Source organism: Anabrus simplex, chromosome 10 (assembly GCF_040414725.1).
Source record: "Anabrus simplex isolate iqAnaSimp1 chromosome 10, ASM4041472v1, whole genome shotgun sequence".
Classification (NCBI taxonomy): domain Eukaryota; kingdom Metazoa; phylum Arthropoda; class Insecta; order Orthoptera; family Tettigoniidae; genus Anabrus; species Anabrus simplex.
In genome coordinates, this window is record NC_090274.1 from 114,535,006 (window position 1) to 114,562,079 (window position 27,074).

Consider the following 27,074-nt stretch of genomic DNA (forward strand, 5'->3'; position numbering starts at 1 on the left):
TCAGTTTCCTTATAGACCACTTTTCCTGGGTTTCTTGATGCGTTCTGGCAGTTTGAGTACGTTTCTTCAGTTTCAACATGGGTGAATTATTACAACAAATTACCAAGCAAGTTGGCTGTATGGTTAGGGGCGCACAGCTGTGAGTTTTCATTCGGGAGATAGTGGGTTTGAACCCCACTGTTGGCAGCCTGAATATGCTTTTCTGTAGTTTCCTATTTTCACACCAGGCTAATGCTAGGGCTGCACGTTAATTAAAGCCACGGTTGTTTCCTTCCCACTCCTAGAACCCTTTCCTATCCCATCATCGCCATAAGACCTATCTGTGTCAGTGCGATGTAAAGCCAGTTTTAAAAAAAGTTTATACATTACAAGAAATTAGTTTCATTTTTTGTTCCTTATTGGGTGAATCGGTCAATTAAATGCTATGTTATATGCTTGCAATATCCAGACCGAAGCTTCTGTTTTCATCCAAGAAAGAGAAGGTAGGTTTTTGTTTAGTAAGTGATGCCATACACCGCCTTGAACTCGACTGAGCACCCACCCCGACCTAACATACCTAGTCTCGTACCAGGAGATACGCCTCCATCTCGATACCTAAATGAACTAAATCCATTTGTAACTTCCTATCATACAAATGACTTTAAGCTCCTACCAAATTTCATTTTTCCGACTTTTCTAGTCTTCACTCTTTCTGCCAGGCTGAATTATAAGACACTTATCATATTTAAAAAAATCTCTCTGTATAAACTTGCACCCTTAAGGAAGGAGAACTTGCTCAGGATGGCAGTACCACAATTTAAAGACTTGACATGTTATTTAGTATGTAGTGTGTGCAAAGTTCATGGCTGATTCCTGTGGACTGTAAAGGATATTGCTTCTATCATTTCAGGTGCTCAATAAGGTGCCAACGATTTCCATCGACAAGACTGATGGTTGCCAGATGTATCTTAGTCCCGAGTCTTTGGATGTAGAAATTGTCAGCTCCAAGTCGTCAGAAATGAATGTGATGGTTCCAAAAGGCAGTGGAGATTACGTAAGTAGTTTCCAGGGCATCTTCGCATTTCAGAAATGTTGTTGCAACTTGGAAATGGGAGAGATTTGGAATTCCAATTGCATGTCGTCATCAGCATTTAAAATCTTATCTTCCTATTCAACAGCCTTTAGTACCTAATCCATCACAGAAATGAAGAGTAGTGGGGATAAGTAACAATTCTGTTGAAATTGTTTGCAAACCATTCTGATAAACCTGTCTGGTACTTTTTTACTTTTGCTTTGTATGTTACAAGGATACAGTTACTGCTAGGCCTATCATCATCTTGAAACTGCTGTTCACTGAACTGTCTTGTTTTGTGGTAGCTGGACACTACAGCAGTACAGTACTGCCCTTAGGGTAGAATCTGAGTAGTTAAAATAGTGCTGAAGTCTTTAATTTCTCTGTTTAATTTTTCTGTTGCAGTTAGAGCTTCCTATACCAGAACAGTACAAAACGACCGTATCATCTAAGGGATTGCAAACAGTGGCTGTTGAAAATAAAGGGTAAGACTGCTTAGAAAATGGTTTCATTCATGAAGTGTAAAGGGGAAATGCTTTGGTGAAAAAAATTGAAACAACACAAAAAAATGAACGTGCAGTCGTGTATTTTAACCAGAAATTACTCGGACAAAATGGGCTAAGATGTGGAACTAAAGAAACATGAATGCTGTGTTCTCCGGAAATGGAACGAGATATGCTCACCTGTTTTCTGGTGACAAAGTTCACTAGACCATCGCCTCGTAAAGCTTTTCCAAATTGATCACTACACTAAACAGTAAGGGTCCACACATCTTGTGGTTGGCTAGTCACTTCACTCTCAGCCACTCTTTGTCATGTTTCTATAGTTACAATTATGGCTTTGGTATTGTTAAACAGCCCATGGTTATCATGTTGTAAAGTGATGAAAAGTATTCATCGTGTATTTATTCAGTTTGTGTACATTTTTATATTCCTGTAATGTTGTTCACTAAATTGTGAGTGCTGCTTTTAAAGTGTGTCAGTTTGGTCACTAATTTGCTAAATGGAAAGGTTCCATTGTCAAAAGCAGTTATGATCGTTACCTGTTTTCTGCATTTACAAAATGTTTGGAAGATTATTTCAATAAATAACTTAATTTTGAGAATTGGTGCTTGTATGTTCGTAAAACATTAAACATTACGAGGCCTGTTGAAAACATAACTGAACTCCAGAAATAACTCTTAGGGGACTTGCGTGCCTGTCTCCTTCCAAGTACTCCCCTTTCTGTTAATCCAACTCTCCTATTCAGTTGTCCTTTCAGGGTGAATAGAAAAAAAGTCTGCCAGAGCTAGGGCTCGAGAGTAGCTTGGAAGGGAAAGCACAGTTGTGTTTGTCAAAAAGTCAAGAATCAACAGAGATGTGTTGTCATGGTGGAGGTTCCAGACTTATTTCTCTACAAACCAGGTCGTTTTCTCTTGAACATCTTAAGACTAAGATAATACTAGCGATTTACTATTTGACCCTCGGCTAGGAATTCTTGTAGCACCACAGCGCTGATGTCACGAAAGGACTGTTAATAACACTTTCACGTTCAGTTTGATCTGATGCACTTTCTTCAGTATTGGCAAACTTCTTGCTCATAATTTTTGTGTACGTGCATGCTTGAGAGAACATTTTTTTCAGTCTGAAGCAGAAGCTGACATTTTGATATACACCAACAGCTGCTGAAGTATAATTGTTTCAGAAATGTACAACAAATGGCTAGTTGCTTACAAAGGATACATTGGCACTAAGAGTAAGCGTGGTATTTTCGAAGTTCAGTTATTTTTTTAACAGCCTTCGGACTTGTAAGCATTCAAGTGACACTGGGGTGTAACTTTTGGTTATGGTGGTGAAAGGCAGGTGGTGTTGCTGTCTGCCCCTAGTGTTACATAATTCATATTTTTATTTCAATTGTTGAGACTGCAGTGGTGAATCTGTTTCAAACTGATGTGGTCAGTAAAGAATTCCAGAACTTAATCAAACTGTGCTCCATAATTCTCAGCAGTTTATATAAAGTCTGCTGTTCAGCATCTGTGTGTAAGACACACCTAAAGAAAACAGAATTATTTCAATCATGGAGCCTCTCCAATTTGTTTTGAGCTGCATTTTATTGAGCACATCTACCAATTAAAAATATTTATTTCTTCTATCGATACTAGCATTTCCAGTTATTCAAGTCCTGTTCAAAATCACGAGCTTTCTCAGCGCTCTGTTCGTTATCCTCTTGATGAGTGCAGTCACCACTTTGAGGAGTAGCTTTTCTTTGTTGACTTGAGATAGATTGTGCGGCCTTTGTTAATTCTCAAACCATACTAACAATACAGTCGTGAAGAAAATATGGTAATTTCGTTGTTAACTTGCCTTGAGTTGTACAATGTTACTTTCTACAGAATCAAATGTTGTGCTATATTCTCTTCCATATTAAATTATGCATTCTTCAAAAGTGTCCAAGCTCACCCAAAGAAATAAAAGAAGAAAGGAAAACCTGCATTGTTAAGAACAGATTTAGAGGAACAGAACGTACATCCATCTTCGTTCATTTACCTTGAAGACCACCATTATTAAACATTTTTTAAAAAAAGACCTTGGGTTTGTATGTTTGCTGGAAATTTAAATGTGATAATGGAAATTGTTGGTATCGACGAGGAAGAAATAATCCAATGCTTTACTGAAGTTGTTTCTTTTGGATGTGTGCTCTTACGTTAAGTTGTATTATTCTGAGTACAGAAAAGCCTCTCATTTTGCCCAATGTTTAGTTTTCTGATTCACTGGGTGAATATGGAATTTCTAAACGTTGGGGCAAAAATTGTTCACAAATAATAAAGTTCATGATTTTGGTATTTTTCTTGCTAAAATAATAGTCAAATTACTTTGAATGGGAAGTCTTCCACTGAACACAAATGTTGACACTACAGTCTTGCCACGCTGTCGACATCAGACTTTCTATAAATTCATGTATTTCCATAGTTAATGATTGTATGAAGTGTTTTGATTCATTCGCTACCTTTTTTTGTTCCTGGTGAGATTCACGAGCACAAGCTCTGTGGAGTAAGTTTGTATGTTGAGGCTCTCCTGTACTGAGATGATTTAGATGAATATTTTTTAATCACCCTGTACCAATTTTTTTCCAAGTTTAAAAATTGGTTAAGACTTTTATGCGGGTGCTAATCTCTGATGGTGGTACTCTGTCCCGACGACTGACATGTGGAAATGACTTTCTATGGCTTTGTCGAGTTGACCATGCCAAGTGATGAACAGTATTTTTCATTCTAAATAAATATATATATCATATAAAGATAAAATTATTTTATAATTTCAGTTCTTTCAGTTTTGCGTTGTGAGAGTTTTGCCTGTATAAAGTATTTGCGACAATCTTTTTCCTGATGCTTATATTGTTTATTAATTATTGCTAATGATTATTATTGTTACATTTTGTGGTGTGAAGTAAGAATATTATTAATTTAATCTGCTGCAAGTACTATGTATTATTCATTGATGATTGGTGCTCTGGAGATACAACCTGCTTCTTCCGAGAACAAGCAGGCCTGCGACATTTACCCAGATCGTAAAAAAAGCTAAATCACTGGTTGAAATAAGGAGCCTAATAATGGAACTTGTCTGTACGGCCTAGAAGAAGCTGGGTCACAGCTCTTCACTCATGCAGCCTATTTCCCTGTTCTCACCCCTTTTCTATGTTCAAAAAAGAAATTTGAGAGATTTGTAGTGAAACTCAAAACAGATTTGAGAATTTCACAGTATCCCTGTCAATCAGTACTTACGTTGATGCTAAGTTATGGATGTATGGTTGGGAATTAACGACATCAGTTTCATGACACTATAGTAATCGTGACAGCCAGTGTTCGTCTATGTACACCAGGTCAGTAGTGTCATCTTCTCGCTGCGCAGTTTCTTCCTGTAACCAGGAGCTTGACAAAATCTCATACCAAGTGAACCCTGTTCTACTCCTCAGTTCAGAATTAAAATCCTTGAACTGGTCAGAAAAACGAACCCAGGGCTTTAGAATAAGAGATAGACACGTTACCTCTACACCAGAGGGTTGGCTGATAATAAGAAGTAGTGAGCAGATGAAGGAGAATTGGAGGAGAAAGAAGGAACAACAACAACAACAACAACAAAGGATGAAGCATTAAAATTGCATTGTGGTCCCTAGAAGACCCTAACGGAGAAAGTAAAGAAGAAGAATTACGTGTGGAATGTCTTTCATTTTCTCACAATCCATGAACTTTACTGTTCTTTGGCTACAGTCATTTTTCTTTTGATTTATCGAAACTCTATCTCCCCTATGCCGGACTGAGTGGCTCAGACGGTTGAGGCCCCAACTTGGCAGGTTCGATCCTGGCTCAGTCCGGTGGTATATAAAGGTGCTCAAATACATCAGCCTCATGTCGATAGATTTACTGGCACGTAAAAGAACTACTACAGGACAAAATTCCGGACCTCTGTGTCTGCAAAACCCGTAAATGTAGTTCGTGCAATGTAATGAAAATATTATTATTATCATCATCATCTATGCTGTGGGTGTACATTATCTGTACTCCCTGCATGTCATAAGAATCTAGTAAAAGGGGAACAAGCAAAGAATCTGTATTTACTCTCTCATCATCTAAGCCTAAAAACATTCTGTGCTTTCCCGTGTAGGGGATAAAAAGTATGAGTGCAAGGTTTAAAAAAAAAAAGTTATTTCTATAACTGCAAGGTTCTTCCGTCTTTCAAAACTAATTCAGTATACCATACATTTAGAGAAATACCTCGAAAAAAAAAAAACATTTAACATATTATACCTGAAATAGATACCATTAATTAAAAACAGAATGACACGTTTTGTTCTTGAAAGAACTTCTACCAAATCACACTTTAATTCTTAAAAACATAGAATTGATGAATACAGTATTATTAAGAAATGTAAAAAGTGTGTTTAAATTCTGTTTATATCCTTCTAATACTTGAAAGTTAGAACTTATCTTAATGGGAGTGCTCTTGTACTTGTCCAACATCAAAACGTGCAGGGAGCCTAAATGTCTGCACATATCTTCATCAGAGATAATGTTTGCAACTCTCTGACAGTCTGTATTATTGCCTGTGGTTTGTCGTTAGTAAGTGGAGCCATTTTTCAGTACATTTCCTATGTCAGACATGTAGTTTCTACAAGATTTCCTTACTCCATTGTGATGATGAAACTGCTGCCCGAGAAATCAATTTAGTTATTGTAGACTCTGCCACTTGAAAGTCACTTTTGGCCTCTGTTTTCATTTTGCTCTCCTCACCAGACAAGTTCAGTGAAAATACCTGTATTTAACAGACTGATTTACTCCTTCTGTTTCTTCCCACAGTTCCCCCTTTCCTCATGGCAAAATGAAATGAGTGTCCAGCCATTACCTTCAAGTCACTGTCTGATCCTCCAGAGCACTGCTCACCATTGTTAGGCTAAACGTAATAAAAATAATAATAATAATAATAATAATAATCTCTTCTAAATAACAGGACTATATTTAAATCTTTATAATCTGTGTATGTTGAAGGCTAGCAGAGAATGATACAATCAGCCTTAATTAAATATGCAATGGGTGTCAATTTTTTTCTGCATTTGAGAAATAGAATGTTTTGATCTGGGTGGCAGAAGACGTTTCAGTGAAATGTTTTCTACTGCTTTTACATATCTGTTTTAAGGAAGAAAAGATACACACATTTGGACCTCATAAACTTTAAATAAATGATTCAGTAAAACGTTTGGTTTCATTGCTCTTGACCTTCCCTGTCCCATTCATGTCATTATGTGTCTTTAGGTGGGGGTGGACAATCTCCAAGTCTTCTCGCTTCATCAGTCCCAATTCTTCTGCGTCCATTTCTTCTTGGCCACTAACGAGCTTGTTTCTGATTTCCAACTTCAACATTCATTGAGAGGCCATATTGACAGACCTTCAGTCCATGTAGAAAGATGGATAAACATGGGAAGAGACTTCATGTTCCTACCTCTCTCTATACAGGGTGTCTGAAAGTAAGTTACAGAAATTGTAAGAGCATGTAGTGTTCAAAGTCTTTCTGGCATTTTTTTATTTCCTCATAGTGAAAGCTCACAGGAAAACCAACAAAGAAATGTAAGTTCAGTCATAAGCAACTTCTTTGTCAGCCTATGCAGCGTGTGGCCAGCCAAGCTGGGCGGTGCACTACCGTAGTATACAGATGTGTCACTCGCTCACATGCAATCTTGCTAGTACTAGCGGTGTATCACAGAGCAACCTCTGATCATCATGCCTGGATAATGTAGTGTCTTTATTCTTATTAGAATCACCATGCACTAAGGTATCCTGAACCGACTGGCGTACAAAATAGGAATACTAGTAGTAAAACTCCTGCTGGTTTCGGGTGAGAAAAATGCATTGGTTTTATAAAACATGGCAGTAAACGCAGTACATCTCATGCATGTCAAAGTTTGCCACACTACAAAATAATTACTAAAATGACATACCCATTTAACATAACTTATGAAAAGTAAACATTGCAAGCACGGACTGTGGTATTGACAGTTATTAAAGGCTGTTTAGAACAAAGTATCCTGGAATATGGGCTAATAAAACTAAGTCTGAAGTAGCGTCCGCCATGCCTACTTGCTATCGGATGTATCGGCCCCACCCCCCTTATGCTCGACCGCGCCAATCACAAGCAGCGATTAAGTGCTGGGCGGGCCCTTCTCTCTCTTCTATCCGTGGTCGCGCCGCATGGGACGACGGAAATTACTCGACTATTAATCTGGAGTCTTCCATCTCGCGAGGTTCCTGGATTCATTGAGCATCCGGACTGTTCTAGAAGGGCTGACGCAGGTATATAAGAACAGTTACTTGCCTGCAGTCAGTTAGTGAGAGTTATATGGAGTGAGTGTGTGAGGAGTGAGATTGAGTTCGCTGGCGTGAATTAGGGAAGAGCGCAGTCAGTAATAGCCTGGGCTGAGATGTCAGCCTGATGGAGTATCTGCCTGTTGGAGCCGAGGACTCGTTCCTGTTTCCCTGATGTCGTGTGTGTGAGTCCCTTGAGGCCGGCTGCTGGAGAAGAAGAACCTTGGGTGTTCTGGAGCAGCACAAAGGGAACACTGGGTGCTGACGTGTGCAGACTGCGAACGGGGTTCGATGGGTTGAGTGAACAGCGGATACTATCCCGACCTGCGAGACTGACTTATCGGCTGTGGATCGTGACCGCTAACAAGCGTGACTGAGTGGCTGAGTAAGTGAGTGTAGTGTAAACAATCGATGACTCTGTGCGTGTGCGTGTGCGTGTGTGTGTGTGTGTGTGTGTGTACTCGTTTCTTTCTTTCTTTCTTTCTTTCTTTCTCCAACACGTTACAGTATGTTGTTACTATGTTTTGATAGGTGTTAATCAGAAATATACACCACTATTGATGCCAAATTTCTTCTTTACATTATTTAGATTTCCTGACGAAACAGATTGGGCCCAGCTCGACTTGTCCTCAGGTCATTGAGGAGAAATGTTCAGTGATAATTGAATTCTGTTCATTGTTTATGTTGTAACTACTCCTACCACTACTCTTATTATTAATTTCCTTTACACAATATGTTATAAATCGGTTGAGCGCCAGTTGCTGTAATAAGCAACAAAATTCAGAGAGCATGCCTCTTATCTCAATTATTTTCAAGGCGTGAGGGGATAAACTCCGCACATCTGGCAACATACAGGAATATGGATCAGAACAATTGTATATTACAGTTGCATTTCCACAATTGAGGATTGTACTTGGAAATAGAATCACTTATTATTATTAAAATAAATCTGAATTTATGACTATCCTTTACGTCACAATGAACTAGCATTGCTGTACTTAATTTAACACTAAAAATATACCCTGTGAGATTTGTTGTTACAAATACAGAAAATTTGATCTACACTGACTGACAGAGCAAATGCAACACCAAGGAGGAGTGGTTCGAAAGGGATGAAAGTTGGGGAAAAAACAGAGACGGCACAGACGAATAATTGATGTTTATTTCAAACCGATATGCAGGTTACACAATGCGCACGGCATCGACTCAGTAGGATGTAGGACCACCGCGAGCGGCGATGCACGCAGAAACACGTCAAGGTACAGAGTCAATAAGAGTGCGGATGGTGTCCTGAGGGATGGTTCTCCATTCTCTGTCAACCATTTGCCACAGTTGATCGTCCGTACGAGGCTGGGGCAGAGTTTGCAAACGGCGTCCAATGAGATCCCACACGTGTTCGATTGGTGAGAGATCCGGAGAGTACGCTGGCCACGGAAGCATCTGTACACCTCGTAGAGCCTGTTGGGAGATGCGAGCAGTGTGTGGGCGGGCATTATCCTGCTGAAACAGCATTGGGCAGCCCCTGAAGGTACGGGAGTGCCACCGGCCGCAGCACATGCTGCACGTAGCGGTGGGCATTTAACGTGCCTTGAATACGCACTAGAGGTGACGTGGAATCATACGCAATAGCGCCCCAAACCATGATGCCGCGTTGTCTAGCGGTAGGGCGCTCCACAGTTACTGCCGGATTTGACCTTTCTCCACGCCGACGCCACACTCGTCTGCGGTGACTATCACTGACAGAACAGAAGCGTGACTCATCGGAGAACACGACGTTCCGCCATTCCCTCATCCAAGTCGCTCTAGCCCGGCACCATGCCAGGCGTGCACGTCTATGCTGTGGAGTCAATGGTAGTCTTCTGAGTGGACGCCGAGAGTGCAGGCCTCCTTCGACCAATCGACGGGAAATTGTTCTGGTCGATATTGGAACAGCCAGGGTGTCTTGCACATGCTGAAGAATGGCGGTTGACGTGGCGTGCGGGGCTGCCACCGCTTGGCGGCGGATGCGCCGATCCTCGCGTGCTGACGTCACTCGGGCTGCGCCTGGACCCCTCACACGTGCCACATGTCCCTGCGCCAACCATCTTCGCCACAGGCGCTGCACCATGGACACATCCCTATGGGTATCGGCTGCGATTTGACGAAGCGACCAACCTGCCCTTCTCAGCCCGATCACCATAACCCTCGTAAAGTCGTCTGTCTGCTGGAAATGCCTCCGTTGACGGCGGCCTGGCATTCTTAGCTATACACGTGTCCTGTGGCACACGACAACACGTTCTACAATGACTGTCGGCTGAGAAATCACGGTACAAAGTGGGCCATTCGCCAACGCCGTGTCCCATTTATCGTTCGCTACGTGCGCAGCACAGCGGCGCATTTCACATCATGAGCATACCTCAGTGACGTCAGTCTACCCTGCAATTGGCATAAAGTTCTGACCACTCCTTCTTGGTGTTGCATTTGCTCTGTCAGTCAGTTTAAATAAAGAAGGCTATTGGCATGAACTTGAATTTAACTATGATATCGCCACTGATTACATTCTTCTTCATGTTATTTATGCATATCATGTCTGACGCTGTAATTACCTGATGTCTGCACACACCACTGGTTAGATGGAAGAGAAGGCCTGAAGGCCTTAATCTTGCCAGGTAAAATAAAACATTACTAAACCAAACTTACTAAACCACTGTTGAACTGGAAATTCCTGAAAAAACCATCGGGTAGTAGTTGGAAGCCGCCTGCTGTTATCTTCTTATGTAACCTGGAGTTGACCTACGTTCCCCGTCCGAGTGTAGTAAGCTCCAATGCGGTTACGTCAACTCAATATTTATTGTTATAAATTGGAAAACTTTACTGAAAGAACCTGTAATATCCAGGCATACTATCTAGTTTCACACGTCCTGATAGCTAATATAGAGACTGTTGAAATAAATACAACAGTTTTATGCAATTTTAGATGTATCTACGTTAGATTCAATTCTCGAACAAAGTTCGCGAATTGCTTAGTAGAATTCAATAAAGAATTCGAAGTACCATGACGATTATTAACTGCATATCTCCGTTAAATTTGATTTATATATATTTCCTATACCTCTGCAGACCATGGCACTAAATCTCTGGTGAATCTTCTGAAATAAACGTACATTACAAAGTTCTACCTGCTGCTTCACTATCAGCCCAGTACAAGTCTCAGATCAGATCACTCCTCTTAGACTTCTTCGACGTGAACATCACTCTTAGACCACCGCTTAGCTCTGACCACCACCCTTACATCCACTTTTATAAACTCGTGATGACCACTCATCTCCCTACTATCTGGTCATCCCCTCCACATCGACACACGGTAGCTGGCAAATACGGGCACACTATCAAAACCACGTGGCTATGCACTATACAAAAGTAGTCGTGTGTCTTATAGCTTGCCCACGCGTACAAACGATGACTATATAGTATGTGTCAGTGGAAAATTTACTTGCCTAATACAGCCTCGGTTGCAAAATATTATGCCAGCTCACCTACCCATAGTTACAAGTCACAGCATGACCACTTCAAATCAAGAAATCTACTTATTTATGTACAGAATAATTACCAACAAAATTCCCGTATACTATGATTAAATGACATAATATGCGTGTTACCTAATTATATTACAGTCTAAATAATGAAAATCAGAATTAAAAATCTAATGAATTGGGTCAATTAATGATAATAATAAATGCTGAATGAAATCTGGAACCCTGTTGTACGGTTACAATGTATCATACATACTGTGAACATTAATATTTTTTATTTCATTTTTGTAGTGTGTTTCACGTGGCGCAGGGCACAAATGCAAAAACTTATAGGAAATGATGGTTTAAATTTATCTTTCACGATGTCCCGCGTGTCCACTCCCCTCCGCCACATGTGTTGAGTCACGCAATCCACACTACTGTATTGCTTGCCAACTGCATGGCACATTTAAAGATAAGAATTTTATAATGTTGCATATTGAACTGAGTTCACAATTAAATTGAAATAAGATATATAATGGTTCAACCTTTTCAATACTAATAGTAACTAGAAATGTAATGTTACATTCCTAGTTAATTACAAGCAGTACCCGTTTCAACCACTGTTCCGGGTCATCATCAGGCGATCACTTGAAATATAAAGAACAGTGTATAGGAAAACAACAAGTGATGTATAAATCTTTCACCACTTGCAGTTAATGAAGCACTATAACATTTTAGGGATTAGCACTGCGTGTTGAAAGTTCCCAAAATCCTGAAGAAGTAGAGGATCAAACACATAAATCAATCAAGACGCAAGTTCTTGGAGAGTAGCAAAACATCCGTGCTGACCAGCACTGTGCTTCCAAATGTTTTATGAAAACTCTATGAAAAATTAAATAGTTCAAGGATCAAGCCTGCAAATGCTGCTAGGTGCAAAATCATACAATACAGTGTAATATACTTGGCAATAGAAATATATATTAATGTTTACAGAATCTTGTATGTCAGATTCTTGAAGTTTGGAGATGCAGAACAGTTGACATATAAAGCAGTTGTGAAAAGAAAAAAGTTACAAAACTCAATATTAGAACAATTGAGAAACGTATTTATTCAGCGTGTGATTTCTTGAAGAAAAGAGCTCACGTAGTTCTTGAGGTGGCGTAAGGTATAAATTTAAATGTTATAATGATCTGAACCGTAAGTGATAATATAATACACAGTTCAATGCGGAAAAGAAAAAGAGAGAAAAACAAAGATGTTAATAGAAGATAAATAGGTGTGGATCAGAATATAAATAACTAAAGCAGGTAAAATAAATTTCATTTTTAAACATTATATATAGAGAGGGGTTGACTTAGATAGGAGATGATCAATGGAGCGGGATGTGGAATGATGAAAGAAGAAAAAGGATAAGATAGGGATATAAAGAAGGAGTAGTATATGCAGGCGGCTAACGAATGAAGGGACAGATTATCTCCCGGTATAAGGAGATCCCCTATACCAAGTGCCAACAGTCTCTTTGAGAGTGGATGAGCGGGTATGGGTAAGGGCACTCTATTGTCCTGGGTACAAGAAATTGTTCCCAAAGGCGGAAGAACCAGTTTGGTCAACGGCATTAGGATGCAGAAGTCAACGGGAAACCACTGCATTACAGATCCTGAGAGATATTCCAATAAATCCACATGGCATGGCTACAACGTCAAGATCGGAGCTGGCCGTGTGGATCGTCTACCTCCGTTTGGAGACGACGGATTAAGAAGTAGTAGTTTAAGATGGGGCAGGTGGATGGGTTCTTGGTAGTAGAAAACATGGGTAGGAACTGTGTAAGGCATGGAAAATCTAATTCGGGTTTAGAAATTTAGCATTTTTGAAAATGAGAATGAGGAAGTCGAATAGAATATTGGGTTTCTCAGAAATGTTGTTTAAATTGAAATTAGGGTTCAAGGTGAATAAAACAATTTTCTGTTGTGTTTAGAAGGGGGCCTTTGTTAATAATTTTAAGTATTTCCATGTCCTGTTAAGTTTTGGTGAAATTACGTTTAGAGTCTTGTATGTGTTGTCCTATTGCAGAGAATCTGTTATATTTTATGGCATTGACATGTTCGGAGTATCTGATAATAAAGTTACGTCCAGTCTGTCCATTGTACGAAGAGTTGTGGTTGTTACATTTGAATCTGTATACTCAGATTTAGAAAAAGCATTAGATTTATTTAATGAGTTAGAGTTGTGTAATAAATCAAGATTTCTGTTATTGGCCTACCTACTGCCAAAGCCCTTCCCAAAATCCATAAAACTAACATTCCGATCCGCCCAATAATCAATTACAGACCTAGTCCATTATATAATACTTCTAAATTCATCCAAAAAAAATTTACCAAAAAATTATCGATTTTTATCCAATAAATCTATCAGAAACACTTCTGAAGTAATCGACAAACTAAAAAACTTCAACATTCAACCAAACCTTTCTCTCCATTCTTTTGACTATCATAAACATGTATCCCAGTATTCCAATTTCCAAATTATTCCCCATAATTGATAACAACTTAAATAACTTTAGTTATCTGATTAAACTAGAAAATCAGGACTTTATGTCCATCTTAAAATTGGTCGTCAACAATAATTTTTTCCCCTCTGATAACACCATTTACCAACAAGATGGTTTAGCTCATGGGCTCGTCAGCCTCAGGCATCCTAGCTGAAATATATCTTGATTTCTTGGAAAACGCACAAAACATGCTGGAAGTGTCTTCCTTTCTGGGTTATACAGGCATTGTATCTGGTAACCACATTCTGGCTGACGGGAGCGAGTTGTGCCACTATAATGTTTGTGATTTCACTTGTAATATTTTCTTTCAGTTTACCCCACAAGTAAAAACCATTCATTGTTAGATCTGGAGAACAAGGGAAAAGTAGACCAGCACTGATCATTCTGTCTGCAAATACTTCCAACATTGTAAGAAGGGAATCTTCTGCTGTATTAGCAGGGGCTGAATCTTTTTGAAACCACCCACGCAATTTATTTTTTTCCGTTAACTGATGGAAGAAAGGTGTCAAAATGTCATCTTGGTACCTCCCTGCATTTACTGTCATCTTGAAAAAATAGGTCCAATTATTTGTCTTGCATTAACAGACCGAACACCAATCTTCCGATCATAATGAGGGACTTCATAAACACCATTAGGATTTTCTGCACACCAATAGCGAGAGTTACGACTCTCCAGGCGACCATTAAGATGAATAAGAAGTTATTATATTAATAAAACCACCTTTCCAATACACAATAGTCCTTTATATTTAGGAAAAAAAACATTTAATTACAAGTAGGACATGTTTCGCTCAATCTTAGTGAGCATCATCAGCTATAGATAACATAATCCATGGTGGGTCAAGGCCCTGATCCTGGTATATATAATGGAAAAACGTCTAATATACATTGATAAAATATGAATTTTAACAGTTTAAAAATAATCAATAAGATTATATTATGTCTATTAAAACAAATATTGATTATTAAAATTGCTTAAAATGTAAGTGGAATGAATGACATGAAATGTTACTAAAGTATGTAGCGATTAAATGTTCGGTTTTATAATGAGATTTATAACTTGTAACATTAAGATGAAATCAAAACTTTTATATACAAAAATATGGTGTTGGAATGATAACTCTCACCCTGTTAATAGCTGAGATCCAGACTGGTGACTCATGCTTGCCAGGTCAAACACGTGCAGGCTGCTTGCAAGACTCAAAACAAAAGCTAAAGGTTTCCACCTATTCAATACTGTTTATTGTAACCTTAGAAAAGTTACATATATTTGTTGAAACTAGTTTGTCTTACCAGAGACCATCATCAGTCAAAATCAAAGTAAAGGCAAGACATGAATAAAACAATAAAATATAACTAGAAACTAGTTTTGACAAATATATGTAATTTTTTTTTAAGGTTACAACAAAGCGTTCAGCTTGCACTGGGCATGTGATTGTGATGAGTGTTTTTAAAATATTTACTTGTATTGAATTTCATGCTTGCTTCGTATAACAGGTGGTGCAAAAGTCACTGGACAGTTGGTTAAAAGAAAACGAAAGTAACAGCAAGACGTAGTACAGTAGGAAGTTTTAACCTGTTAAGTTGCTATTACCAAATGGCGATGATTACTCTTTGTCAGGTTAGAATACAGTGCTATGATAAACATAACAAATACAATTAAAAAACTAGTGCATTGTTTAAAGCGTGATCTGCGAGACGTGTTTACAGCTGTAGTTTTCCGAATTGTCACAATGTTGAAGAAAGGATTTTTGCATTAAAAACATTTTATAAAAGTGCTGCTACTGCAATTGTTAATGAATGAGGACAACACTTTAGATTAAAACCACTGTCTAGACTAAGCGATTCCAACTGAGGTGCTCCCACGGCCCGGCCGGCACCGGCGCTGTGTTGTAGCACCGGTGTGGTAGAGGGGGAAGGAGGGGAAGTGGCAAAGGCAGAACCACAGGTCGTCAAGTCAGCGCACAGCTTATGAAAACATTATTTATGACAATTCTGTGAACATATAAACACACAGTTTATTCTGTACATACATTGTGTTTGCCTTAATGTACACTTAGCGTCGATTTTTGACATCGTTTTGCAGCAACTAATTTACCAATATTGGGTACAATCGATTTGGCAGCAGAAATTCTAATTACAGCCTGCAAGTCAGCATCAGACAGAGAAGTCCTAGTGCTCCATTTATTTAAATTCAGAATTGAAAACATCTGTTCGCATGCATACGTTGTACCGAACATTGACGGAAATTTTAAGGTAAGTGCTTGAAGTCTGGGAAATTCTTGTGGATGAACACCTTTGTCAAAGAAAATTAAATCACCGCTGTAGTGGTAGTACCTGTCCTTTAGGATTGCGTCGCACTATAGTTTTATCAGCTCTGTTTGGAAATATGATGGTGATTTTTTCAAGACGTGCTGAAAATGGGATCATAAGTACTTGGGGCCGATGACCTTCGATGTTAGGCCCCTTAAAACAACAAGCATCATCATCATCATCATCATAAGTACTTGAAGTCGAGGTGCCATATCATTCATTTCTTTGAATCAGGCATTGAATTCAGAGTGCACAGTCTGTAACAACGTCTGATAGTCTCCAGGATTTTCATAAGTAGAGAAATGTAAGGATTTTAATGAAGGAAAATTGTCAAATCTTCTGGCTTCAAGCTAACTTTTCAATCACAAACTCTGCATTTTGAAAGCCTTAATTCTATCACACATGGTGCTAATCAGTTTGTTTCTCTCTTGCAATTAAATATTTATATCATTCAAATAAGACGTACCGAGCTCGATAGCTGCAGTCGCTTAAGTGCGGCTAGTATCCAGTATTCGGGAGATAGTGGGTTCGAACCCCACTGTTGGCAGCCCTGAAGATGGATTTCCGTGGTTTCCCATTTTCATACCAGGCAAATGCTGGGGCTGTACCTTAATTAAGGCCACACCGAGCTCGATAGCTGCAGTTGCTAAAGTGCGGCCAGTATCCAGTATTCGGGAGATAGTAAGTTCGAACCCCACTGTCGGAAGCCCTGAAGATGGTTTTTCATGGTTTCCCATTTTCACACCAGGCAAATGCTGGGGCTGTACCTTAATTAAGGCCACGGCCGCTTCCTTCCCAGTCCTAGCCCTTTCCTGTCCCATCGTTGCCATAAGACATAGCTGTGTCGGTGCGACGTAAAGCCAATAGCAAATAAGACGTTATATCTGCCAAGGAAGCGAGATCAGCTACCCATTGTTTATTCCGCAAAGTTGGTTGTGGAGAACCTTTCATCTCCATGAATGGAGCAATTTCTTCAATTATTGCAAAGAAGGTTGCTAGCACTTTTGCGCAACTTAACCAGTGCACAATACAATAAAAGAAAATGTCGCTACATTCTGCCTCAAGATCTTTTAAAAATTCTTTGAACCGCCAATGGTTCAAGCCTTGCTTTCTGCAGAAATTTACACATTTTGACACAGTATCCATTACAGATTTAAAGTTGCAAAAGTTCTTTGCACATAATTGTTCTTGATGTAAAACACAATGTACTGATAACATTGGAGGTGGTGGTGATTATTGTTTTAAGAGGAAGTACAACTAGGCAACCACCCTCTATATAACACTAATCAGAGGAAACAGTGGAAGGGGTCCGTCACTTCGAAAAATGAAGATGTCGGCCAAAGGAAGGCAAGGGCCACGAAGGGCGTGAAAATGAAAGACTCACTGGGCCTCCATACGTAATACTGTCGGGGTCGGAAAAGAACAAGAGTTGACCAGGAGAGGTCAGATAGGATAGATGAAAGTGAGGAGCCTGTCACAAGTAAGTGGAAGCATTGCGCACCTTCATCTTGATGCGGCCTGCAAAACGTTGCCCATCCGACCACTTCACTGGTGCTCCGTCAGTAGCGGCACTACACATATTTTTGAGTGGTAAGTCCGTATCGTTAATTGCGTCTTCAACAGCTGCAAATCTGCGCTGGTGGTAGTATCTTTGAGGAGAATGATGTCCAGTAGTTCCTCAGTTATAGCGAAATATTTTTCAACTCCCCTGACGAAAATAGATAGCTGTGCCATGTCACTTTTGTCAGTAGTCTCATCGAGAGCAATCAAGTACTTCTCGAAAGTGCCGCATTTGTTCCACAATTGCTCTTTCAGGTTGGCACCAAGTTCCTGTACACGACAAGAGCTAGTTTGTTTTGATAAGCTTGGGCCACAACTTGTGCATACAATACTTCCGAATGCTCTATTAAAGATTCTTTTACAAATTCACCATCAGTAAAGGGTCGCCCACTTTTTGCAATTTTCAGAGCAACAATAGTCTACAACTTGCTCAAACTGCGCCTCCTAAAGTGTTAGGTTCAAGTATCTATGGGGCAGGGAGATAAAATAATTATCTTTGTTTTCTTAGCAGCACAGCTAAATCTAATTCTAAGCAGTCCTTAACAATGCAAACCCCAAAACAAAACAAAAATCTCTTAAATTGCATGTAAAACAATTCCTAATGAGTAAGTTATTACTTACCCCTGAAGAACTTGGCAATTCTGATTTTAACTTAGCAGTTCGTTCAGTTCTTGCTGCGCCAACAATGTCGTCATAGGTTGAAACACATTTATTGCGGTAGTGTCGTCGAACAGTTGAAGACTTTACGCTTAAAGTGACATGACAAATTAAACATTGAGCTTTCCCTTCGGTATTGAGAACAGGATTAAACAACATTTTTAACGAAGACTGCTCCGCTGTCTGTTCTGTCGAATAGATTCTACTGCGAGTGACACACACACACAGAGAGAATGAGAATGAATGTACTGTCTCTCAAGCACACATGCACGGGGAAGGAGAGGTATGGTGCTGCCTACTCTAGACAAACGGTGTACGACATACGGAGTAAATTTGAAGAACATGGATCTGTTATGGATACACCAAGATCTGGGCGCTCATAATTTGGATAGTGATACGACACTATGCCATACAGTATGTAACAGTGTTCCAAAAAGGCTTAAAAGATGTATTCATGCAGACGGAAAATAGTTTGAACATAAAATATAATTGTTTGTGAGCATTGTTTGTATTTGTAATGAAACATAAATTCAATATTTTGTTTAAATCAGTGCCCAGTGTCTTTTGCGCCACTCTGTATATATTTTTGTTATTTATTTATTTTTTATTCACGTCTTGCCTTTACTTTGATTTTGACTGATGATGGTCTCTGGTAAGACTGAAATGAGTTTCAACAAATATATAACTTTTTTAAGGTTACAACAAACAGTATTGAATAAGTGAAAACCTTTAGCTTTTGTTTTACACTATAATGCTCTTCAGTACGAATTGATATGAAATTTATCACCTATAAGGTCAAGAACTATGCGCACTCCTCCCATACTGCAGCTGCCATAGCGCAGACTACAAACACTGTGCGTTCGGTTCGGGTTTATATGAGAGACCCTGTATATTAAATGCAGTGGCGGCTCGTTTGGGAGGCGCTAAGGCGCGCGCCCCCCACGGGGTTCCATTAAATGCGGGAATTTTAATCTTAAATGTTAACAAGGGAAATATTTTACTATAAGATTATTATCAAGGGCGCGAGTGGTACTGTACAGCGGCCCGATGTGCTGCTGGCCCCCACGCAGGAGGGCGCTCTCTCATAGCGGACCAAATACTCCGAGTCTCGCTTGACTGGCCTTGAAGGGAGCCAATCAGAGGCGTAGTAGAGATGTGCTGTTCTATGGAGATTACGGCGCGTTTCTGCCGCGGCCTATTGTTGTAGCCAACCTACCCGAAACATTGGTGATCTGATGTCTATTTATTAGGGGTCAGTTTATGCCATTTCTCTCCTAAAACTAGGACTTACCCAAGTTAAATGTGCCGGTATATATTTAAAATAGTCTTGTAATTTTTACGATTATTAACTAACGAAACGAGTAACGACTGTAACTACTGTCTTCTCGCACTTGACTCATATTGGCCATACTCACTGGAGAGCGCGATGTTCAACTTTGTGTTTATGAATGATCTCGTGAGGTGACTGTGACAAGGTGAAATTAGGAGAAAGGTTGTGATTTATATGTAGGCGTAGTGTTATGTTTGCACTTCGTATGGTATAATTACCGTCGAACATATTAAAGTACTAACGTTTTCTTCTCTTTCTATCGAGAAGAAAGTCGAACTGAAGGAGTGTTTTAGGCCGACACACCAGACTTCTTGTTGAAAAAACCGGAGACCAAGAAAAATGAAAACAGGGCTTTCCAAACACAAATTAATTCTCCTGACGTATATAATAAGAACTCGCGGATATGTGGAAGTGATATCTCAGAAACCTTTTACTGCTTTCCTTGCCTGCTATTCTCCCGTTCTAGGAAAGGAGAAAAATGGGTCACCACAGGGGTGATATCAATAGTACCATGAGCTTTGAAATGCTTGGTGAAGTCAATGTCGTGTCTTGTTTAAGTGATCACTACAGTGAAACTATTCGTAAACATAACTCGATCGTGGACAAGAACAGGCAATTATTATTATTATTATTATTATTATTATTATTATTATTATTATTATTATTATTATTATTATTATTATTATTATTATTATTATTATTATTAATAATTATTAATTATTATTAATTAATATTAATTAATTAATAATTGATATATAATTAATATTAATTAATAATTATTAATTATTAATAATTATTATTAATAATAATATATGTGTATGTATGTTCAGTGGTGGTGGTGGTGATTATTGTTTTAAGAGGAAGTACGACTAGGCAACTATTCTCTATATAACACTAATCAGAGGGGAAAATGGAAGGGATCCGACACTTCGAAAAATGAAGATATCGGTCAAAGAAAGACAAGGACCACGAAGGGCGTGAAAATGAAAGACTCCCTAGCCCTCGCAAACCTAATAGCGTCGGGGTCGGAAAAGAACAAGAGTTGACCAAGAGTGTTCAGACAGGATAGATGAAAGTGAGGAGCCTGGCACAAGTAAGTGGAAGCAATGCGAGGACTCAGCTGAGGACCCCGTGGTCGCCAACCCACGCTCCAAAGTTCAGAGCCCTTGGGGCCCCTTTTAGTCGCCTCTTACGACAGGCAGAGGATACCGTGGATGTTATACTACCGCCCCCACCCACAGGGGGATGTATGTTCAGTCTTCAGACCTAAGGCTGGTTGGATCCTCAACAGCTCTGCCATCAGCTGTCATACTAGGGAAATGAGGAGTGGGGTAGTTTCCCGTTGCTTTCCTCACTGAGCCAGAAGTTGCTGTTACATATCAGTCTGCCAAGCCCACTGAAAAGCACGCACCAACCGACCCTATGAGCAACATTTTCACACCATTCATAGCAGGGACTGGCTGCAGAAGGAATGGCATTACTAGCATTGCTCATACCTCAGTCACTTTCATATTGTCAAAGCCAAGGATAAGACAGAGACAGATCAATGAAAGTAACAAAATTACACTAGCCCATACCAGAAGACATAGTGCACTGTAAACACTAGGTCCTGCCAGTAAAGGCATATAATAATAATAATAATAATAATAATAATAATAATAATAATAATAATAATAATCAAAACAATTGCATATGCATTGCAGCGTATAGTGTTCGAAGTGTGTATCTTGATAACATGGTTTGAAGAACTTGATATATTTGTGGAATTATGAAACTAAGGTGCGCCCCCCACTGCTGATATCCACGAGCCGCCACTGATTAAATGACAACATCGTGCTACTTTTTATTTTTTGAAACGATCACAATAAGAACACCATGTACCTCCCAGAGTGACCACAATGTGGTGACTATTGTTTTAAGAGGATGTACTACTACTCCTCTATTAACATTATTCAGAGGGGAAAATGGAAGAGGTCTGACAGGAGGGAGGTCAGATGTGAAAGATGAAAGTCAGGAGACTGGCACAAGTAGGAGCACCCGTTAAGGGACTCTCCCCAAGTAGAGAGCCCCTGATACTCTTAGGACCGCCCCCACCCAGGGGGGTATCGAGAGAGGATGTAATGTTTCACAGTGCCAGGTCCAAAACAGCAGTTGATAAATCTCATATTCGCCGTCCTGTATTGACACCAATACCATATAACAGTCTCGAAGGTTCCACCTTATTCAATACGGGTCCAAAACTGTCTACCAGAGTAATTCCTTTTCTTCAGATATTGGATCAAAATTGCATGTATACTGATCCGGTGTTCCAGTAGCTCTGTACAATGTCTACTGTGTTGTCCACAAACCCATAGATGGTTTTCGGTGCTGCAAGGATGGAAAGTAGTGGCTATGGCTTTGACTGAGATACATTCCCAGCATTTGCATTGTGTGAATATGGGGAAACTATGGAAAACCATCTTCAGGGCTGTCAAGAGTAGGATTGAAATCCACCATCTCCCGAGTTGTGGTGGTGGTTATTTTTTTTTTTTTTTTGCTAGGGGCTTTACGTCGCACCGACACAGGTAGGTCTTATGGCGACGATGGGATAGGAAAGGCCTAGGAGTGGGAAGGAAGCGGCCGTGGCCGTAATTAAGGTACAGCCCCAGCATTTGCCTGGTGTGAAAATGGGAAACCACGGAAAACCATTTTCAGGGCTGCCGATAGTGGGATACGAACCGGTTATTGTTTTAACAGAAAGTGCAACTAGGCAACCATCCTCTATATAACACTAATAGAAGGGATCCAACACTGTGGAAAATGAAGATATCGGCCAAAGAAAGACAAGGCCCGTGAAGGGTATGAAAATGAGAGAGTCCTGAGGTCTCAAATGCTCTAATACAGTCGGGGTCGGAACAGAACAAGAGTTGACCAAGGGAGATGGGATAGGATAGATGGAAGTGAGGATCCTGGCACAAGTGGAAACAATGCCAGGACTCCGCTAACGGCCCCGTGGTCGCCAACGCACGCTCCTAAGTTCAGAATCCATGAGGCCCCTTTTAGTCACCTCTAACTACAGGCAGGGGGATACCGTGTGTGTTATTCTACTGCCGCCACACCATCTCTTGAATAGAATCTTACTGTGTAGCGAATTTGCTCAGTCTCAGTGCAGTCTGTGGAGAATGTAGTATTGCTCAGAAGACAAGGATGTTCCCATGCAAGGGGCTACATCATTTGATGCTTTGTGTCCTTGCTGAAATGCTGCTACCCATCTCAGCACAGAAAGGCATTATTTCCCACTCCTTCCACCAGCTTCCTTTGATGTTCTTTGGCATTTCTTTCTGGGAGAATGGCTGTTTTAAAAAAATAATTAAATGCTGTTTTTGCTGGGACTCAATAGACTCACCACTGAATTCCCATCACCCTCTATACCAGTGATGCGCAGGTAGATCAGGGTGGTCTCAGGGTGGGCCAGTGACCGATGTGTGTAACGTCACAGCACGGGCTTGCCAGGACACTGCAGTTGTCTGTGAATACACAGTGGGGTTATTTCACTGGTTTGCATTATGTCCCCGAAATGCACCCTCGGCGGTTGTTGGACCAATTGTCGAGTGTCACTTCTGTATCAGTTTTAAGAACAATATCCTCTATTTGAAATAGGGTGATTTTTAACCCTGCACTCTCTCTTTTGTATAGATTATGGTATTAAATTAAATGATGATAATACTTAGGTTATCATAGAAACATGAACTTAAGTCATTCTCCTATTTTGGTGGATGCTCCTTTCCTCAGTGTGAAATACATATTTCATTGTCACTTTAAGTACTGCTCTGTAAACAGCCTGCACAGTCTTCAGTGACAGCGCACACAGCTGCACACATACAGCTTTCGCTCATGAACGTCAGTTCTCCGTCACTCCTTGCTAAGCAGTGAGACTGACCCTTCCTCTGGGAAGGGTCATGTTGGCCAGTGTGTCATCTAGTAACATTTCCATGTACTTTGAATGCCATGTTCTCTTCTGCCAGAGTGTTTAACTTCAATTGTTGCCATGACTTAGACTAGCCATCCCATATACAGCATGTTTCAAAAATATATGGCAAAATTGCAGGGATGAATTCCTTGTTGTAAGGAAGACAAAAAAAGTTATATAAGTATGGTTTCAGAAATTCATAATTAGTAAGATCAGATTCTCCAGTATCATAGGCTGGAATTGTTAGAATTTAGTTCAAATTTCCTGTAACGGTGCACTCTTACAAGAAGTGTTCAAAATGCCCATTGCCTGCCATATGGTAGGCTTCTGCTTGTTGTTTCTCAAAACAGTATGAGGTAAGTATAGTTTGACAAGACTGCATAATTCTTCTTAGCTACAATTATCTATACATACAGTACATTGGTATACTATTAAATTTTTGCCAATATAATTCCAGCTTATGATGCCTAAGAGTCTGCCTTATATCTCAGATTTATGAATTTGTGGACCCGTGATGAAATGTGACGCTCGCCTAGAAATGAAACTGTTAGTTGAAAATGTTGTTTGTTTATTTCACTGTCTGATAATACAATATATCAGGATAATATTCTTGAAAACCAGAAGCATTTGCCGCAAGTTTAATATTTTGACATCGTCGCCATAAGACCTATCTGTGTTGGTGCGACGTAAAGCCACTAGCGAAAAAATAAACAAACCTATTTTGACACAGTTTGTAGAATTATTTGTTGAGTATCAAGGGGCTTTTTAGAGACTTTCCAGTGCACTGACAGCGTTCTTCATGCTACCATCGTGTAATTCAAGGATCAAGTTAACTAATGGTTCTGAAAAAAAAATTCATATTTATTGCCACATCAAGTTTTTTTCTTCAACCTGTAAAATCTTGCTGTCCAATGTAGGGTATGCAGTATTGCCACTTTAGCCATTTTATAGCTAGTTCTAGCTATTTTGAAAACTTTTTTGCTACAAAATTTTGAGTTCAGCTATTAGCTACATTTTTAGCTATAAATTTTGGGTAGGCGAGCTCTCTTTTTTGCATTCTCTCATTTTAATTGCTTTATTTTTTTAAATATTCACTTTTATAAATAGAATTTAATATATTCACTGCGATTGACACTTATAGGCAGCCTTTGACAGAATGATACAACTTTGAATGGTTATTAATTGCATCATTGGAATTTTAACCAATGAAGGTTAAAATTCGGGACCCCTGGTAAAGGCCATCACGCTAACCCTTTAGCCATGGAGAATAATTGAGTTCATCTAGCTTTCTTTTTTTTTAAGCTATTTCAGTCTTAGCTTTAGCCACTTTTAGCTTTTTTTCTAATACAGTTTAGCTACTTTTTGTGTTTGTGAGTTGGCAACACTGAAGGTATGGTTTCCTCGAGAGCATCACCTATAACCTTTTTTGTCTGCACTACATATGAGGAGTCCAGCCCTGCAATTTTGCCATGTATTTTTGAAATGCCCTGTATAAACCTCACTAATTGTTCTGTACTTGAGTTAACTGTCTCATAGTATTGTTAGTAATAAGACTGGATGGAGTTTTTGCCATAACTGTGTGTTTAGCTGGTTATGGAGGGTGAACATCTAACTCCATTAACTACCCCATCTATTAACTAGACCCTTCCTGTCCAGATCACCTGAGCTGCATCCCATGAAGATCGAACCTGCTCCAGAAGAGAAGCCGCTCCCCAGCAAACCAGACTCAAATTTTAGATGCTGTGAAGTTCTCTGACCAGACCACCACCACCACACCACCTGTTGGTAACCTGGCATTTTGTGTAGTCACATGAACAGGATCTACACCAATAACATCAATCCTCGAGACAAACAGTTGTAATCTTGCATTCCAGACTGAAGATTGAAAGCTTTAGCTTTCAGAATTATTAAGAGCTTTATGATTTACTATGTCTGTGGACTGAAGGATACAGAATAAGTCTAGAACTCTCTTGTAAAATCAATATTAATAATTTTAAGTGTTTTCTGTTATGACTGATGGTAAGAAACTTAATCAGAATTGGGACTTTGTTAAACAGGATGCTTGCCACTGTCTTTAGAGCAATCTAAAATCATAATTTAACATGATCCATTAAACTACTGTGAAGTTCCCTTTCTTGGTTGGACTCTGTTCTCCGTGTTCTTTGTACGTTATGTACAGGTTCTAAATACATTACAGCATTGTTTATCAAGGCAACTGATGTTTCCCTATTTGATCTGAGATAACGTAACCTAACTGGAACCATCAAAGGAAATGGTTAACCATTACAGAAGAGAACGTAGGAAGGAGGAACCACCCCGTTCAGTTTCAGTAACAGCTGTACTTCTCTACATGAAAAACACTTCACATAAGACTGGGAATATATTGGACACATACAAAACATAAAGACCCTTTATAAACCACACAGGGAGAGAGTTAACTCCAGCCACTCAAAAGACACTATAGAGGTGGTGGTGGTGATTATTGTTTTAAGAGGAAGTACATCCAGGCAACCATCTTCTATTAAGACCAATCAGAGTGAAAAAAAAATGTAAGCGGTCCAACACTTCAAAAAATGAAGTTATCGGTGTAAGGAAGGCGAGGGTCAGGAAGGTGTGAAAATGAAATAATCCTAACCCTCAGGAAAAGAACAAGAGCTGACCAAGGGAGGTCAGATAGGATAGATGAAGGTGAGAAGCCTGGCACAAGTAAGAAGAACCGATTGCAGGACTCAGCCAAGGGCTCCATGGTCGCCACACTGCCAAGTTCAGAGGCCCCTTACAGTTGCCTACTACGACAGGCAGGGGCTACCATGGGTGTTAATCTACCACCCCCACTCACAGGGGGTTAAAAATACCATAGAATTACAGACACTTGGAAATGACCATATTGAATGTAGCTATGGTATCCGTTACGTAGGCAAAACAAACTGACTCATTTCTACCAGACTTGAAGAATATATCCGTCACACCAAGAACCAGTTGTAGCTAATCATTCCTCTGAAACAAACCACAAAATTTCTTTTAAAAACCAGTAAAATTCTAAAGCTAAGTCTTGGAATTTTCAAAAGAAAAATCTGACAAGCCATAGAAATAAAGAAGTGTCCAAACAACATGAATTTAGAGGAAGGCTACAAATTTTCCAGTTTTGGGATGCCTATTATACACCGATAACCAGTATGCAAGTCGGACCATGAGGGCATCCTCTGAGCTCGTGGAAGCCTGGGGGTGAAGAGGTAGGTTGATTTTAGCTGCCCGTGAAGACTGATTACGTCATCGAGTAGAATTGCCATAAAAAACTGTAATGCTGGTAACCTGTACATAAAACTAGAAAAAGTAAATA

The 27,074-nt window shown here is 39.6% G+C and overlaps 1 protein-coding gene across 11 annotated transcripts in view; it reads left to right on the forward strand.

Annotated features, from left to right (window-relative positions):
• capt (adenylyl cyclase-associated protein 1) overlaps positions 1 to 27,074 on the forward strand; it is an 861,909-nt gene that overhangs the window by 540,877 nt on the left and 293,958 nt on the right. For 7 of the 11 annotated variants that reach the window (XR_010861164.2, XR_011018799.1, XR_011018798.1 and 4 more), the window contains 3 exons: positions 890 to 1,033; positions 1,457 to 1,536; positions 6,837 to 7,048. Coding sequence is in view for 3 of the 11 variants with exons in the window: in XM_067155020.2 (XP_067011121.2) it covers positions 890 to 1,033; positions 1,457 to 1,536; positions 6,837 to 6,951 (339 nt within the window). In the remaining 8 variants the exon portion in view is untranslated. Of the gene's footprint in view, positions 1 to 889; positions 1,034 to 1,456; positions 6,778 to 6,836; positions 8,315 to 25,390; positions 25,946 to 27,074 lie in introns of those variants that run through there. The other 4 variants (XR_010861163.2, XM_067155020.2, XM_067155021.2 and 1 more) reach the window with 4 other exon arrangements.